Raw genomic sequence first — 15,252 nt, forward strand, 5'->3', positions numbered from 1 at the left:
AATGGTTGATTTGTACAAACATTTCTTTGTTTCTAAGTTGTAGACAAACCAGTTTCGCCCATTAGGTGCACATTTGTAGGATCATAATTTTTTTTGTCACACAACCAGTGTGTTCCCACGATCTCCTGTATTAACTCCTTTTGTCATGGGGCAGGCTCTGGCAACCATCATGACCTTTGACTATGCCCAAAGAAGTTTATTACACAGTCTCTAAGTCTGTACTAATAATTATCAAACCTGCTTGGTAATTTTAACAAAAAGACAACCAACAAGAGTGACCATAGACTACATCAAAACCAATCTTGACATGCAAATCATGAGCCAGACTCTACAGAGGAATCAAAGTAGTCAAAAATTAATCAAAATAGCAAAAAATTGAATAATGTTTAATATTTTTAGAAGTGTCGAGTTATGCATTCAATGCCCTTTCCTGCCTGTCCTTCTATCTGACTGCACGATTGTAAACTACCAGGCCTTGATTGAGGTGAAGCATGAGCAATGGACTACCGATTAAATTTATGCAGAGCCATTTCGCATGCTGACAGATATTTTATTACATTGACCTTGGTGGAGCTATGCCCCCTACAGATTGCTTCCAGGATAGATTATCTTAAATTATTTTTGAGAAAGTGTACCTATATATGAATGGCAGAAAAGGTTTGCTGATGATCATCTACGTCCTCAAGACCACTCATACAGAGAAGAGCTTTAAAAAAAAAATTAATAGCCGAGGACGAAGGTACATTTACATAATACTTTCGTACCTCTCGGTCAAGTTCACAGACATCCGGCCCAGACACCAGGCATTCCCAGAGCTCCTTGGCTCTGTTCCATACTAGGTAGAGGCTGGCCTCCTGGAGAAAGAAGGCCAAGAAGCGCAGGTGGCTGTCCAGATACTAAAGATAGATTCAGAGATACAAATCAGCTTAAGAGACCATCATCATACTGCATTGTTCTGCCTAATGAAAAATGCTGCCTGTGTATCATGAAAACCAAGGACAGATGTACGGTCAATAAAATCTAAATGACTTTACTAATGTCAAAATGAAGATGTGTCATGAATCAAACGGTGTTCTGCATTTTTTAATGAGCAGTAAAAAATTGGATTAATTTACTATCATTACAAATACTGTCCCGGGGAAATGATGTTCAAGAGATAATACAGCAAATGCAAACCTCCTGGTAGGTGTATCGGCCATCCACCAGGGTGGAGCCTGAGAGACAATTATTTCCTGCTGCTGTCACAGCAAGTCGGTGGCAGCACACGAGAGATCCTGTGATCAATTTGACAATCTCAAAATTCTTCTTCAGATCCTGAATGATGCTCTACAGGGAGAGAGGGGAAAGGTAGTGTAAAATAATTGTTACAGTGATTGGGAGCAAGAGCTTTGACAATTAGTGCTGCAGTGTCACCTTGTCTTGTTTCTGATAGGTCTGTTTGATGAAAGAGCGCGTTATCTCGTGAAGCTGACGGAGTGCAGGTACCACCCAAACTGTTTGAGGACTGCTCTGCTGGGAGGCCTGTTGACACACACACACACACAATTATACTACAGGAGCACATAACGGCTACAACAATGACACTACAAAAACGGTGATCTCTGAAAGTCCTCTTTATTCTTATTGATCATATGAATATGAAGTTATTAATTGCACATACTTTGCCATTGAAGACAATTTTTGTAGGGAGGGCTTCTTGACAATGTGAGAAAGAAAATCCGAGCCAGGGGTGTATATCGATATAGTGTTTTAAAGATTCAAAACAAAAATAAAAAGTTTGGCATTTGGCATTTTTTTGCAAATGTTTGCAAAGGGAAAGTTAAAGTTGCGATATTAGATAAATATGGCTCTGATTTGATTTCATATTTCATCACCAAACATGCAAGCACTTCCACCAAAGATGACCACTCATCCAGCAGATAAATCAGCAACAGCCAACTCTTAACCAGGACTAGATCAACACCACTGTGTAAATGTTAGTCAGTGCCAAAACCTTTAAGTGAGGAAAACCCAAGATTAGCAAACACCTGGTTAAACTGTCCCATGTTATAATCAAAAATGAATGATCAGCCTGTGTCCAATGAATCCCCAGGCCCTTTCTGCAAATACATGTTTTTTTGCAAGTGTGAAACAGCGATATAGAACAGACTGTGGGGTGAAACTGTAATAAACGATGTGTGCTTTTTCTCTTACTTTGGCAAAATTGTATGCTCTCCTCTTTCCCCAAGAGCCACTAAGAAATAAACTTTGAATGTCGCTGACTTTAGAGTCCTCCTGAGTGTGAGTCTAGACAACATACATTTTGTTTAAGGTAGGACAAATATTAAGACTTCAGTATGTATGGCCGTAAGCAATCGGTCAGCCCTCAAAATGCAGAATAAATTAAGTTGATTTAAAAACAGAGTGCACTTCTTCCAAAGACAATAACTATAGCTTGATTAATTTAGGTGCACCAGTTTGCCAGATATAGGACTGGACCACCTACATGATTTACACAAAAAAAAACGATAAAACACATTTCTTCCGGAATACTCCTGTTACACCGATGGCATCTTATTCAAACAGTGCTTTCTTTCTTTATACTCTATTATGATAGATGCTATGCATTTAATATCCATAAAGTGTTTGACTAAAAGTTTATCAAAAGTCAAGCAAACAGTATTTCCTTTGTGCAATGTGTGAAATAGTTTTTGGTTAATTCATTCATAACATTCGTTAACAGGGTCACAGAGAAATATTTAGAGTTCTCATTAACCCTACTGCATGTTTTGGACTTTGGGAGGAAATCATGAGAGCCTGGACAAAAAACAACGCAAACATATAGAGGGCAAGCGACTTCCCAATTGAAACGGCCCAGTTGAACCGACACTTTGTGAGGTAAGGGCTAACCACTGATCTACCATGGCATCGAAATCTGACATGTTTTGCATGGAAATTAAGGGATTTCAGTGGACAAATCTTGATAAATGAGTTACACAAACTCAAGTACATACCTGAGTACAGATACCGTATGTGAAATTCTAGGGTGAAGATGAAAAAGAGAGTTGGATGAAATCAGTCTTTTTAGTCATGATTTTCTAACCGACAGACCCCCCGAGATCCAGCTGCAACACATTGCTTACGCCGCTCAACACAATTACTTTGTCTCCGTTAGAAGCACTGCAGGAGTCTGCTAAAAATATGTATTTGGGTATTTTTATGGAATCTGCAGCCATTTTCATTGAACACTCACATGAGTTTTGTAATTTGGTTGGTTTTCAGAATAACACACCTCTGCAAATTGGGGATATATCTGCTTCTACATGAAAAAAATGATCTTTAAGTGGTCCTTGAATTATCTTTATTTATTCAGGTTTATGAGTGCACAATTCCGTGTGAACGAGTGTAGTTTTGTTGCAGTTGATGTTTTGATTTTTAATCAAAAATCATTCCAACAAAGTTGGAAATAAATAACTAAACTGATAAATGACAAGCAGACAAAGGAGAAACCCGTGAATTACATGGTGCAGAACAATGTGAATATGACTATCAGTAATTCAACATTATCAAGTCGAGAAAGCACAGCATAGCCTCAAATCACAGCCTGAACGTGGTTTCACCAGCATCAGTGGTGAATTGTTCCAATGGATTCAGTCAACAGTGAAAGTAAGCTAAGAGCAGAGAAAGGTCACTGAATTGACTTTTACCTTGTTTGAAGGAGGTTTTAAAAAAAATGAAAATTGTGATTGACGCATTGTGTAACCAAAAAGGTGTGGCTCATTGGTAAACTAGAGCACATAAAGATGCCAAGGCTGAAAACAAGCTGAGATAAAAGGTCATAAGCGGCATAAACAAATACTTGCTAACTTCAGAGCAAACCTGTCACACACATACATGCTTGGAGTGTGGAGTCCACAGCAAAAGACTGTTAAACTGCAGTTTCAAAATGTACTGGCTTTCCAGTATACAAAAAGCCATGAACATCATTTGGAAGAAATCACTGATTTCTTTCAGCCACGGGTAACATTACACCACTCATCTGCAGAGGAAAGTATTGCGGATCTATCTCACCTTCTTTATGTCCTCAATGCACTTAATGATGTAACTGCGTTTCACCGTCTCCTTAACAGCGTATGCATCGCTCAAGATGCCAAGGTGCTCCTCCAGTGCCTGCTGAACCAGACTGGTAGGCAGCGTGGGGAGGTGTGCCAACTCCCACAGCACTTCCAACACCTGAATGGAGAGCCATAGACATACGCGCCAAGGTTTAGGGCTATTCCAAAAAAGAAACCTAAACTGTTATCAATCCATACTCATTATTTGTGAATGTTTAATGTGAAGAGAGGTGACACACCTTGCCTGTTGTCGTTTCAGAGCGAGCCTCTCTGCCTATCCTACCGATGAGACTGAGCAACTTTTGCCTGACACGATCACTCTCAATTTCCCAGCTCTAAATCACATGCAAAATAAATTACCATCAAAATTAAACTGTCTAGTATTTTTAAGAGATTTGATTGAATCACCCACAAAAGACTATACCGCTTACCTTCTGGATGAGTACAAACAAGTGTGTGAGCTGATCAAAGTTGAACTTTACAGCAGCAGCAGCAATGATTGTATGAATGTTTTCAATCACAGTGGATGATTGGCCTGCCTGCAATGCAAATATTTAAATCAAATTAAAAGATTATCAAAGTTTGCCATGCTAAATCTGAATGTGTGTATTGGTCCTGACCTGAATTCTCCAGATCTTGGAGAGTTCATCTAGAGACAGTTTACTACCCAGCAGCTCGATGATTCCCTTAATTCTCTCACAGTACTGAGCCTGATCAATGTTACCTAGAAGTAAGAAAAGTAAGATGCAATAAACACAGTGAGTTTCAAGCTTGGTGCAAAAGTATTTATGCATTATGCACAATTTTTTGATGGTGCCTCTCCTTTTACAATAATGATTTTTTTCACTTATAACTTTATTACAGGTGTTAAAAACAATTTGTTTTTAGCCAGGGTGTGTAACACATGCTCTTACCTTCCAGTGCTATTGACAGGACTGAGTTCTCAACAAGCCAGTCTAGAAGTTTGTCTGTATCAATGGCATTTTTCACAGTCTTTGCTACTGTGCTCTCCTCTATTAGTTTTGTCACCTGTTAGACAAAATACAGTTTGATAAACAACAGCTAGACTTTGAATGTTTTTAGCTGGTGCAGTATGTTTGATAAATCAGCGGATATTTGCGCAAAATGTTGATGTTGTCATATTAAGGCTTCTATCAACATGCAATATTTTTGAACAATTAATTACAACTTATGGCACTGTATATCAGTATAATGCTGGAGAGAAAACTTAATATTAAAAATGGTCAAACATTACATGTCAACCGAATAAATAAATAAATTATATATATATATATATATACACACACACATATATATATATATACATATACACACACACATATACATATATATATATGTATATATATATATATATAGTTAAAAGTAACGAAAGAACCATGGCTAAAGATTACAACTTCACATTGACTGGATGTTAAGATGTCATTTCAGTGATTAAATGACACTTGTCCAGTTCTGCAAAGATCAGATCAATATCAGCAACTAATGACATATTTTGAATATAAAATGTGAAATAAATAAAGATCACATTACTTGATTGATAAACTGACACAATATATTTGCACAGGATCATCAATCAATGGGCTCTAACTCAAACTGACAAAAATACTATTGATAATTTTAATTCCTATGATAGCTAACCTCTTTAAGTGAGTTCATCTTGGTAGAAAAATGAGGGGTCTTGAGCATGCGAAGCAGTGTGTCCAGACGCAAATCATCAACCACAGTAACCATCTCCCTTTGGAACTTCATACACAGCAGCTTGATTGCAGAGAGCAGGTCAGGGATGCTCACCAGTCGCTATGATTAAAATGACACATTACAGAATAAGATATTACAAATATTCATATCACAACTGCTGGCTCAACATTTTTTGTGAAATCCCTGGAAAATATATCCCCATGTTTCTATCCTGCTTTCATGAAGAAAAAAAAAAAAATCAATGTCAAATTCCTGTGTGCTGAGATCCTCGCCAATGTTAATTCCTCGCCAGGAAATTGAAAACAGGCCTTTGTGGTGAAAGTCAAATGCTTTTTGCCTTAGGGCTTTTTCAACAGATTTAAAAGCAAGAATCACATTAGGGTGACAAATATGAAACACTACCTTGTCTTTAAGATCCTTTTCTTCCAGGTTCTGTACATATGTGATCATCTTATGGATAACAGGATCCAGCATGGGCTAGGAAAAACAACAGGAAACTTTGTTTATCCTTGTAGGGAAAAACACACCACTAGGGGAGCAAACAGTCAATAGACACATTGAATAAAAATAGGATGTAACTCAGAATGGAGCCTAAGGGTCATCTGAAACACAAGTAATTTTTACCCAGTATAGGTAGAAAAAAATAGGTATTTTAAAATAGGTAGGTACAGGTGCAATTCATTTCAATTATAGCAAAGGCAGGACACACAGAACTAATAAGGTAAGTATTATGTGTATTTATGTGTGCGTGTGTGTGCGCGTGTGAGCATAGAACATTACCTGGACAAGGCTGGAGTTCAGGTATTCAGCGCAAACTCCAAGAGGTTGGACGAGAGCCGAAACACACTAGATTGGCAGACGGAGAGACCCCTTAGGAATGACCCAAACCAAATTGCTGTGGTACGACCACCTGTCATCACAACTCACAACAGCTCAGTCTCTTTCTTCTATAGCAACAGTATCACTATAATCATTGCATGAACTCTCAGCAATCTAATTAGTTTGTCTGCATTAAGATAGTGCCATCGTCCTGCTCCAGACTATTTATGCATTACCTTACAATTTTATATTTGATTTCTGTATGAGTTGGAACTACTTTATACAAGTTACTTGGGCAAATTTAAATCAGTTATTCCTCCAAGCAGCAAGTTGAATTGACTTCATGTACTGATACATATATTGAATTATATGTACGTTCCTTTTCAATCATCAACTTGAGAGGCAATGGGAATTTGCTCCTGGGTTTGGAAATTCATGTAGAAAAATAGGCTGTTTAAATTATTTTCTAGGACAGCACAGACTTAGGGGGACATTTTGCTTCACTTTCTCTCTCCAAGTGTTTTCTAGTTATTTCAAATTTTCATGGGATGAGTAAAAACCCTGATAATCCATCATAAATGGTGGAAATAGGATGCAAATCAACAACATAAATTTACCACTGGACTCAAATGAGTGTTAAGGCTAGGGGTCAGATCATGTTTAAACTGATACTGTGCAAGAGGCAGGAGCGTAAACAGATCGCCTAATACAGGAGCCCAGCTGTCATTTGTCACCCAGTGATAAATCACAGATGCTTGGATGAATGGTTCCTCTGTTGCCCTCGCTCTTTTTCCAACTATATTGCATCTCTGCTTCTAGACTTGTTCTGCTCTCATCTCCTCCACCTCCTTCCTCTATTCATGCAGTAAATCCACCCCCTTTGTACTTGACTTCCTCTTCATAGCAGACAAATGAATGAGCCACCCTGGAGAGCCCAAAGCAGATCTTCTTCCATTATATTTTCTCCTTCACAGATTCTCTAACTCCTGTGCTGTTGACTATGTTAGATGTCTGACAGCTTAGAAACCACTGGGTTCCCAAATCAACTGAGCAGTGCAATGGTGCTGTGCAACCGGTCTCTCAACTATTAGTATGCTAATGGTTAGAGGGAGTGTGTGTCCATACACACCAAATCAATGGCCATGCACTGCTGTGGTTCCGGCCAGGTTCCCAGAAGGAAGCATCAGTACAAGGATGCCACAGAATGTGTAACACAACAGAACATTTCAACCACTACATAGTGGGGGGATGATAGGGTGTTTTTGGCTGTGAGTGAATATTACTGTGATGGGGAAAGAGAGGGACATTCAGCACATCACAGCTGAGAGCAGTGGGGGACATAATGACCTTTTGCCTGTATAGGCTGTCTCAAAGTCTGCTCCATGTCCATTTCTCCATCCATAACTAAGGGTAGGAAGTAATTTATTACTATTAAGGTACGCCGGGAACAAAGCAGGGAAAGGGGGATAGCAACGTGCTCTTACGGCTATTTCGATTTCCTCAGTATTGAGCTTAGCTTGGATGGCAGTGAATCCTCCCAACTCTCCAAACTATAAAAAAAGAAGAAATATGAGGGGGGAAAAACACAAAAGAAAACATGTAGCGTATACTGTACTGCATGTTAGGAAACATCAGATTTTGCTCATTTACTTACTCGATTTACCAAATCGACCAGCCAACCATGAGGTTCCTGAAACAGATAACCGTCAAAGAAAGTTAATTGGGGAAGACTGTAAATTTCACAACACAAGCACATTCCATAATATCTGCTGGGTGTCATTCCCACATATTAAGCTAAATGCCTGTGCCTCGGGTACACAACACGAGGGAAATAAAATTCATTGCCCTCAGGATGACTATAAAACAATCCAAAGCTGATAGGAGATCATTTACAGAAATACCAGTCCAGCTCACATATAGTACTTGCATCATTATGCATAAACTATACAAACACTGACCTTTTGATAGGTGTTGCAAGGAGAAACAGCAAACATATTAGTCTCTTCTCCAAACACTTCAGCCCAGTTCCTCTGACATGACTTCATGCGGTTCTTAAAATGGTACTCATTATCAGGATTGAATGCCTACAGAATAACACATGACATAGACCATTAGAATATACATGTAACTTCTGATTTTTTGGAGCCCGGTAAACCACGTCTTTATTGAAGGATGCCAAATACATTTCTTTATCTTGATCAACTGAAGTCTTGAATCATAAGGATTAAATCAAAAGGTAATTATGACATTTAAGGCACCTAGTATAATGTAAGTGAATTACTGTATATATGTATAATATTACAAAATCAATGAGAATCTTCAATTACATTTCTCTTAACTGATGACTAGTGGCTCATTAAATCCCTTTGATGATAATCTGAGAAAATAGTGATTGAAAATGCATGTGGGTAAAGAAGTAAAGGGGGAAAAGGTAAAGATGAAAATTATTAACACTAAAAGACTGATATTAAGAAAAAGCACACCATTGTCAGGACAGCCATGAGGTTGATAGGAACAGGATCTTGCTTGACCCTCTCGGCAACCAGCTCTACCAGCAACATAAGCATATTGTAGATTCCCTCATGAATCTCAGTGCCCCATTTGTGCACAGCACTACTGGTTAGCAGCTGTAAAAAGAACAAAGCAAAAATGAGGACAATTTGTCTAAATATCTTTTAATCATCAGAACATAATTTTATCAAATAAAGCTTTTATTGATTGATTATCAATCATAATTGCTTTTATTACTTGCCTTTTTAAAGGCCTCTGGCATGCACCGATCCATAAACCTCTTACAGTTCTCATCTGCGTCAGCAAGACCTGATAGAGATGCAATTGTTAGATTCACATATTTATTTCACAGCTAATCTTAGAGAAAGTGGGCTGTGACAAGAGCTGTGGACAGACTGAGCCAAGAAACACAACTGTCAAAAATAATGTGTGAAAAACAGCCATAGTCCAAACAAAACATGCTTCCCACTCAAAAACAATGAAGGGGAGATGGCTGAGTCTAACAAAACTTATGAGGTATGGGTGCACACACACACACAGACACACACAGACACACACAGACACACACATTTACCATGCCGTGCAAGGCAGGTGGACGCAATGAGACATTTGCCCAGGGACTCCTCTCTCTTGTATGGTATAGACCAGTGATCAGTGAAGACTCGACTCTCCAGTTCATACAGGTTGGTGGTGGGAAACTCCATGCTTCCCCCAGAGCAGTTCCCGTTCTCATCATTGCTCCTCTGCAATGGAAATCATTGACAAAATTACAAAGATGTTTCTAATGCAAAGAATTCCTTTATAATGAATGTGAAACTGTTCTTTTGCGGCACAGCTCATGTGGTAGACGTGGTCGTCTAGGAACTGAATGTTCCTGCTAAATTCCCGAGCTCCTCCTAGCCTACTGAAGTGTTGTTGAGCAAGGCAGTGAACCCCTAACTACTCCCTGGCCGCTGCTAAGGGGCTGCCTGTTGCTCATGATTCATCCATGATGGGTGAACAATGAGTGACAAATTTTGCTGATGTGCTGTATGAATAGCCAATAGTGACTATGTAAAGGGTTTTCTTTCTCTTCTTTCCCCTTTCTATGACTGTATAAAGGAAGTTTTTGGAAAATGTTTCCTCTCCTGCTGCTCGTGATCTAGACATTTTTTGTCTCTATTTTTTCAGAATGCTTGGAGCTGCCAAGCAGAGGTCTAGAGGAAGACTAAAGATAAGATTTATGGATGTAGTGAGAGAGGATATGCAGTTGGTTGGTGTGAGAGAGGAGGATACAGAGAAAAGGGTTGGATGGAGAAGGTTGATTCGCTGTGGCGACCCCTGAAGGGAAAAGCTGAAAGGGAAAGAAGAAATGCTTCTGAAAACAAATCCAGATGGTTCATAGTTGGATGTAGTGACCATGCTAACCATGATGTATAGACACGAGACAATGCTGGACATTGAAAACATGTTAAGAGGATAAGCTGACCATATTTGGAAAGAAAAGTTCACACACAATAGGAATGGCAAGTTCAAACTTTTACATGTACACTTATAGTTCTTAAATGCTAGATTGAAGGTTTAGTACAAATGCCATTAAAAAACAAAATATCCAATGGCAGTATCTCTGTGGAGAAAACAGACTAAGGATCACTAAATTATTTAAATCATACAGTTGGTTGCATATTGATGAATATATCTGAATATTAATGAGTAAACTGCACCATTCTCTCCTATGAAATAATGACAATAATGGGAATTGGACATCACAGCATACATCTGCGGCAATTAAGCATTGCATTCATTAATGTCTACATTAAGGCTAAGCAATAATAATATGATTTTCAGATTACTGTTGCTTATTTATGTAATAATAAAAAATGCAATCTGTGCTAATGTATGACAAATCGCTGATACTGTATGCAAGATGATCAAAATGATGGAGAAGATCTCCATAATTACCATAAGAGGGATGAGAGATACCATAACAGGGATAAAAATTGGGATAAAATATCGCTGATTTTGAATACAGTATTGATTATTTAATTGGAGTATAAACTGAATTAAAACTTTGCAAATAGCTTCCTGTAATAGCAAAGACATAACAACAAAGGATTATAATGAAGAACTATTATGAATAACAATGATGGATCAAATAAAAGGCCATGTTGCGAAATCCCCATGCTCCCAGTTACAATATACTCTGTCTACAATAATATATCGTGCAACCCTTGATCGTACTTAAAGTACTCAATAGAGCACTATGTGGAAGCTTGATTTACAATCATGTGTAAAAACATGTGCTTAACTGTGACAGTAATGCTATTAAGCATTTATTAAATTATAAATAACCAATACAGGTACCTATAAATCATTTGACCATTTTCCCTGAGTGCTGTGTATCTGAATCTCATAGGGAAATACGTCTGTATCAAATTAAAAATTGAATATCTCTCTACATATTAGCATTGTAATTGATCATTGCATTCAGAGTAAGGTTTACAACACTATGTGCTGATACACAGAGGTTAAATATTGCACATTTAGAACAGGAAGGAGGACAGGACAGAAGAAACCAATAGACAAGCATCATATTTCACCCCTTCCATTTCTGGGAAAATTAGAAATTATGGATAGATGGATGAAAGGAAGGGAGGAAAGACTAACCAAACACTAGGTTTACAGAGTCAACAAGGTGACATTTTATTTCTGGCAATCTCAGAATCAGAAGTAAATGACAATTCAGCCGGACCAAAGCTGAGTCAGTCCAATTAGGAGGAAAATAATGTATGAAGTGAATAGTTTCTGTCTTTTTCTTTTAACAAACATCATTCATAATCTCCCCAAAACTGGCTATTGAAAATGGATAAACACGAAAGCTCCAGGTCTCTAGGGCACCGCATGTGTGGGGTTGTATAGCATGATGAGGTAACTCATGTCCCTCAGTTACTATGCACCCAGCAACCCTCCTGGGGCCCTGTGCTTGTGTTTGTCAGGGAAACTGCAAGGCTATATATAGGTGGATATCATGGGGCCATAGAAACCTATGGCACACGTCTTGAGTACCAATGAAGTAGGCACTGGAATAAATAAAAGGGAATAAACCAAATTAAGTCTTGTTAAATCTCATAATTATGGCATGTTTCTTAAATTGTGCATAGGTATCATAGGTATCAGTGTATCATCACCTGATTGGAAAGAGACAATGCTCTTTAATGGTATCAAAGTGTGAGAACACCACCATTATAAAACCTGCTTTAAAAAATTATTACCAGGTTAGTTTAGATAAGGATATACAGATATGTCTGGATTAATCTGCTTTGTATATGGTATAAGTGTGTGTGATTCCTCTTTTTTGGCTGTTTTTGAAAACTGAAGAAAACAGAACACATTTTTTTTTTTTTTGCAAACAGAGGGTATTACTTTCAAATAAATGACACCAATTATAATGTAACAGCCTACTTACAGTTTCCAGTGAAGATGAAGAAGAGGTGTCCCGTCCCAAGATTTATATTTTTTAAATGCTCTACTGACCTATATTTAAAATCTCATAGAAGCAACGTTTCTATACGATCACTGTATCAATTGTATTGATTGTATTGATACAATCTAAGAGGACCAATGAATATTAAGGCTTAAGGTGAAGGTTCTTTGGCAGGCAGGAGAGATGCAGAAAAGCAACAGGTTTGGGGTGACATTGGCACGGACATCCTCCCTCAACACGCCATATGATGCAAAAGCTTTTGCTTTGAGAGTACGTGTATTAACGGGTGTCCAGTGCAATGTGGATGAATATATTAGCTTCCCGAAAAAAAGCACAGCGACAAAATGGTAGCATCTGTCGGTATAATGCTGTCAACTGTCATATGGCTGTCATTGACAAATCCAACGATCCAAAGGGCATTAAATACCGAGCCATCCCAATCCCCCACACAAAAGTCCTACACCGAACGCGTTGGGGGCTGAAAATGCGCACCAACCATACGTTAAATGGGCACATAAATCACAGAAATAACAAAATTGCTTCTATATGTCTGGTTCGTGGGTAATTTAGTGCTGACAGAAGCTCGGGTCGCGATCAGCTCACGTACTAGCGTACCTACTAATGCTACCAACATGTGTATAGCAGACAGGCGAGATCTACCCGACTGACCAGAATATATTGCCCAGAGCAGAGAATTGAAGCGTAAATCTACGCTTATATCTGCGATTTCATAACATCCGAGAGTGTCACATCTTTGCTGCAACTCATAGTCCTGCTAACACTGGCGCCTACAATTCAATACTGACGTCAGCTAGCAGGCTACAAGCTAGGCTAGTTCGTCACTTGAGAGTTGTCATGTAGATCGAGTACTATGGAGAGGAGGTTTCGAGTCTGCAGGTTAAATCTGAAGTCACTCCAGGGCCTGACTTGTCTTGCAGGAAAGGAGAATGAGTCCAATTCTGCTCTGACACCTGTGGTTTGGCTCGTTGCTTTCGCTTAGCAAAGAGGCTAAGTTTAGCTAGTTAAATGGGCGAGCCCACTATTTCCAAGTTACTATTAGTCATGTTCTCCGCCCTCGTCCCTTCAGCTGCTGAAATGAAAGTCACTCTTACCTCGCTGTCTACGACGTCGTGGTATGCCGGAGGGGGATCGAACCCCCCTGTGCCAGTCCTCCCGCTGCTTTCCCCGTCTCCGCTGGTACTCACGCCGGGGGCAGGCCCACTCTCCATCGGCTCATATCCATACCCGAGTCCGGGGCTTTCGTTAGTCAAGAGGGCAACCGCCTCGTTGATGTCATTCTTTGCTAACCGGAGTGCTTTTCTTATCACGTCTGGGTCTGGGAAGCCCATGCAGAGGAGCGTTGTTATGTGCTCCTCTTCAGTCTCCATGTTTGGGGTGTCTCCTTTTCTCAGCCTAGTAGTAACGGGTTGCTCGGCACAGCCCTATAGCTGTGCACGCCGCCATGTTTACAGCCAGTCGCTGGCTACGAGGCTGTCACGAGCTAGCTTCCCCCCCAACAGCGCCCACACCGGTGTGACGCGGAAGTAGAAAGAAAGCACGCTTCGCGCCCAGCGTACGCACGGGATCTCGGTTTTTACACTAACATGAGCAAAATTACGTTACTGTTTTTGCTACTGTTTTTGCTCAAACCGTTTTACTCATTACCGTATTAAAAAAAGACAACTCTCATAAATATTGTGTACTTCCCAGTGAGAAATCCTCATTATAGTATACTGCAAAATTTCAGTGTAAAGTCTATAGTGGTATGAATGAGAGTAAAGGGTTGTCTCTGAGATATTCGTGTGCTTTTAAAATGCTGGAAAGCTGTACTACCGTTGGAGTCGTATGTAAGGGAGAAAAAAAAACCAGGCGGAGAGTGTAAAAGAAAAAAACATTTATTCATCATATGTATGATAAAAATGCAGACTCGACTTGCAAACGCACGCAAATGCCTCACAAGCGATTATATTATTTTCTCATATTTTGTCGCCAGAAGAGAACAACCTCAGCTGGAATCACTCATGCGTGTTTGGCCTTTGGCCGGAGAATTAAAATAAATCCCAATGCTTTGTCCTATATGTGTAAAAACATCACAAGAGACCGTTCGTTACACTTACTGTGTAGGTCTCATTCAGTGGATTTATTTAGGGGGTGCACAACTGCACTTACATACACTTATAAATGGGACACATTTTACTGTCTTCATTGTGAAATACTGGTTTTCAAGATGTGGCGTTTAATAATCAGCACGCACATGAATAACGTTATGTATTTATTGTGAAGTTGGGATTTAATTATTTTAGTTAATAACACGAAATTTTATCTTACAGTATTCCATCAAATGATTTATCAATTAGAGTGGAAGAGTTAGAGAAAAAAAAACATAAAACGTAATTCGTTTGTCACGATAAATTTGTCATTTGTAAAGCGTGCAATAATAAAAAACTTAATAATAATCCTATCAGTAGCGTGGTAAAATACTTTTAGTTCCTTATGTATTTAAACGTATTGCCGTTTTATATCTTCCCCTAACATATTTATAATGCGTACACGACATTAAAAATAATCGACCGCTTAACATGACAAGGGTGTGGCAACGCGTGCGCGTGGGCATGCGAGCAGACGTCACGTGATCAAGCGGCTCAT

At 39.0% G+C, this 15,252-nt stretch overlaps 1 protein-coding gene across 2 annotated transcripts in view; it reads right to left on the bottom strand.

Annotated features, from left to right (window-relative positions):
• The window catches only part of usp24 (ubiquitin specific peptidase 24), a 36,207-nt gene extending 22,095 nt beyond the window's left edge, over nt 1-14,112 (bottom strand). For both annotated transcript variants that reach the window (XM_086161835.1, XM_086161834.1), the window contains exons 1-18: nt 13,719-14,112; nt 9,718-9,886; nt 9,385-9,452; nt 9,116-9,259; nt 8,591-8,716; nt 8,287-8,322; nt 8,117-8,182; nt 6,594-6,659; nt 6,216-6,290; nt 5,754-5,912; nt 5,009-5,123; nt 4,715-4,818; nt 4,526-4,633; nt 4,334-4,429; nt 4,051-4,212; nt 1,414-1,521; nt 1,177-1,326; nt 765-896 (exon numbers count right to left, since the gene is read on the bottom strand). In XM_086161835.1, coding sequence (XP_086017961.1) covers nt 765-896; nt 1,177-1,326; nt 1,414-1,521; nt 4,051-4,212; nt 4,334-4,429; nt 4,526-4,633; nt 4,715-4,818; nt 5,009-5,123; nt 5,754-5,912; nt 6,216-6,290; nt 6,594-6,659; nt 8,117-8,182; nt 8,287-8,322; nt 8,591-8,716; nt 9,116-9,259; nt 9,385-9,452; nt 9,718-9,886; nt 13,719-13,994 — 2,160 coding nt within the window. In that variant the 5' untranslated portion in view covers nt 13,995-14,112. The remainder of the gene's footprint in view (nt 1-764; nt 897-1,176; nt 1,327-1,413; nt 1,522-4,050; nt 4,213-4,333; nt 4,430-4,525; nt 4,634-4,714; nt 4,819-5,008; nt 5,124-5,753; nt 5,913-6,215; nt 6,291-6,593; nt 6,660-8,116; nt 8,183-8,286; nt 8,323-8,590; nt 8,717-9,115; nt 9,260-9,384; nt 9,453-9,717; nt 9,887-13,718) is intronic.
• Between the last annotated feature and the right edge of the window lie 1,140 nt (nt 14,113-15,252).

Source organism: Fistularia commersonii, chromosome 16, assembly GCF_037954325.1.
Source record: "Fistularia commersonii isolate RoL2024-O1a breed Wild chromosome 16, RoL_Fcom_v1.0, whole genome shotgun sequence".
Taxonomy (NCBI): domain Eukaryota; kingdom Metazoa; phylum Chordata; class Actinopteri; order Syngnathiformes; family Fistulariidae; genus Fistularia; species Fistularia commersonii.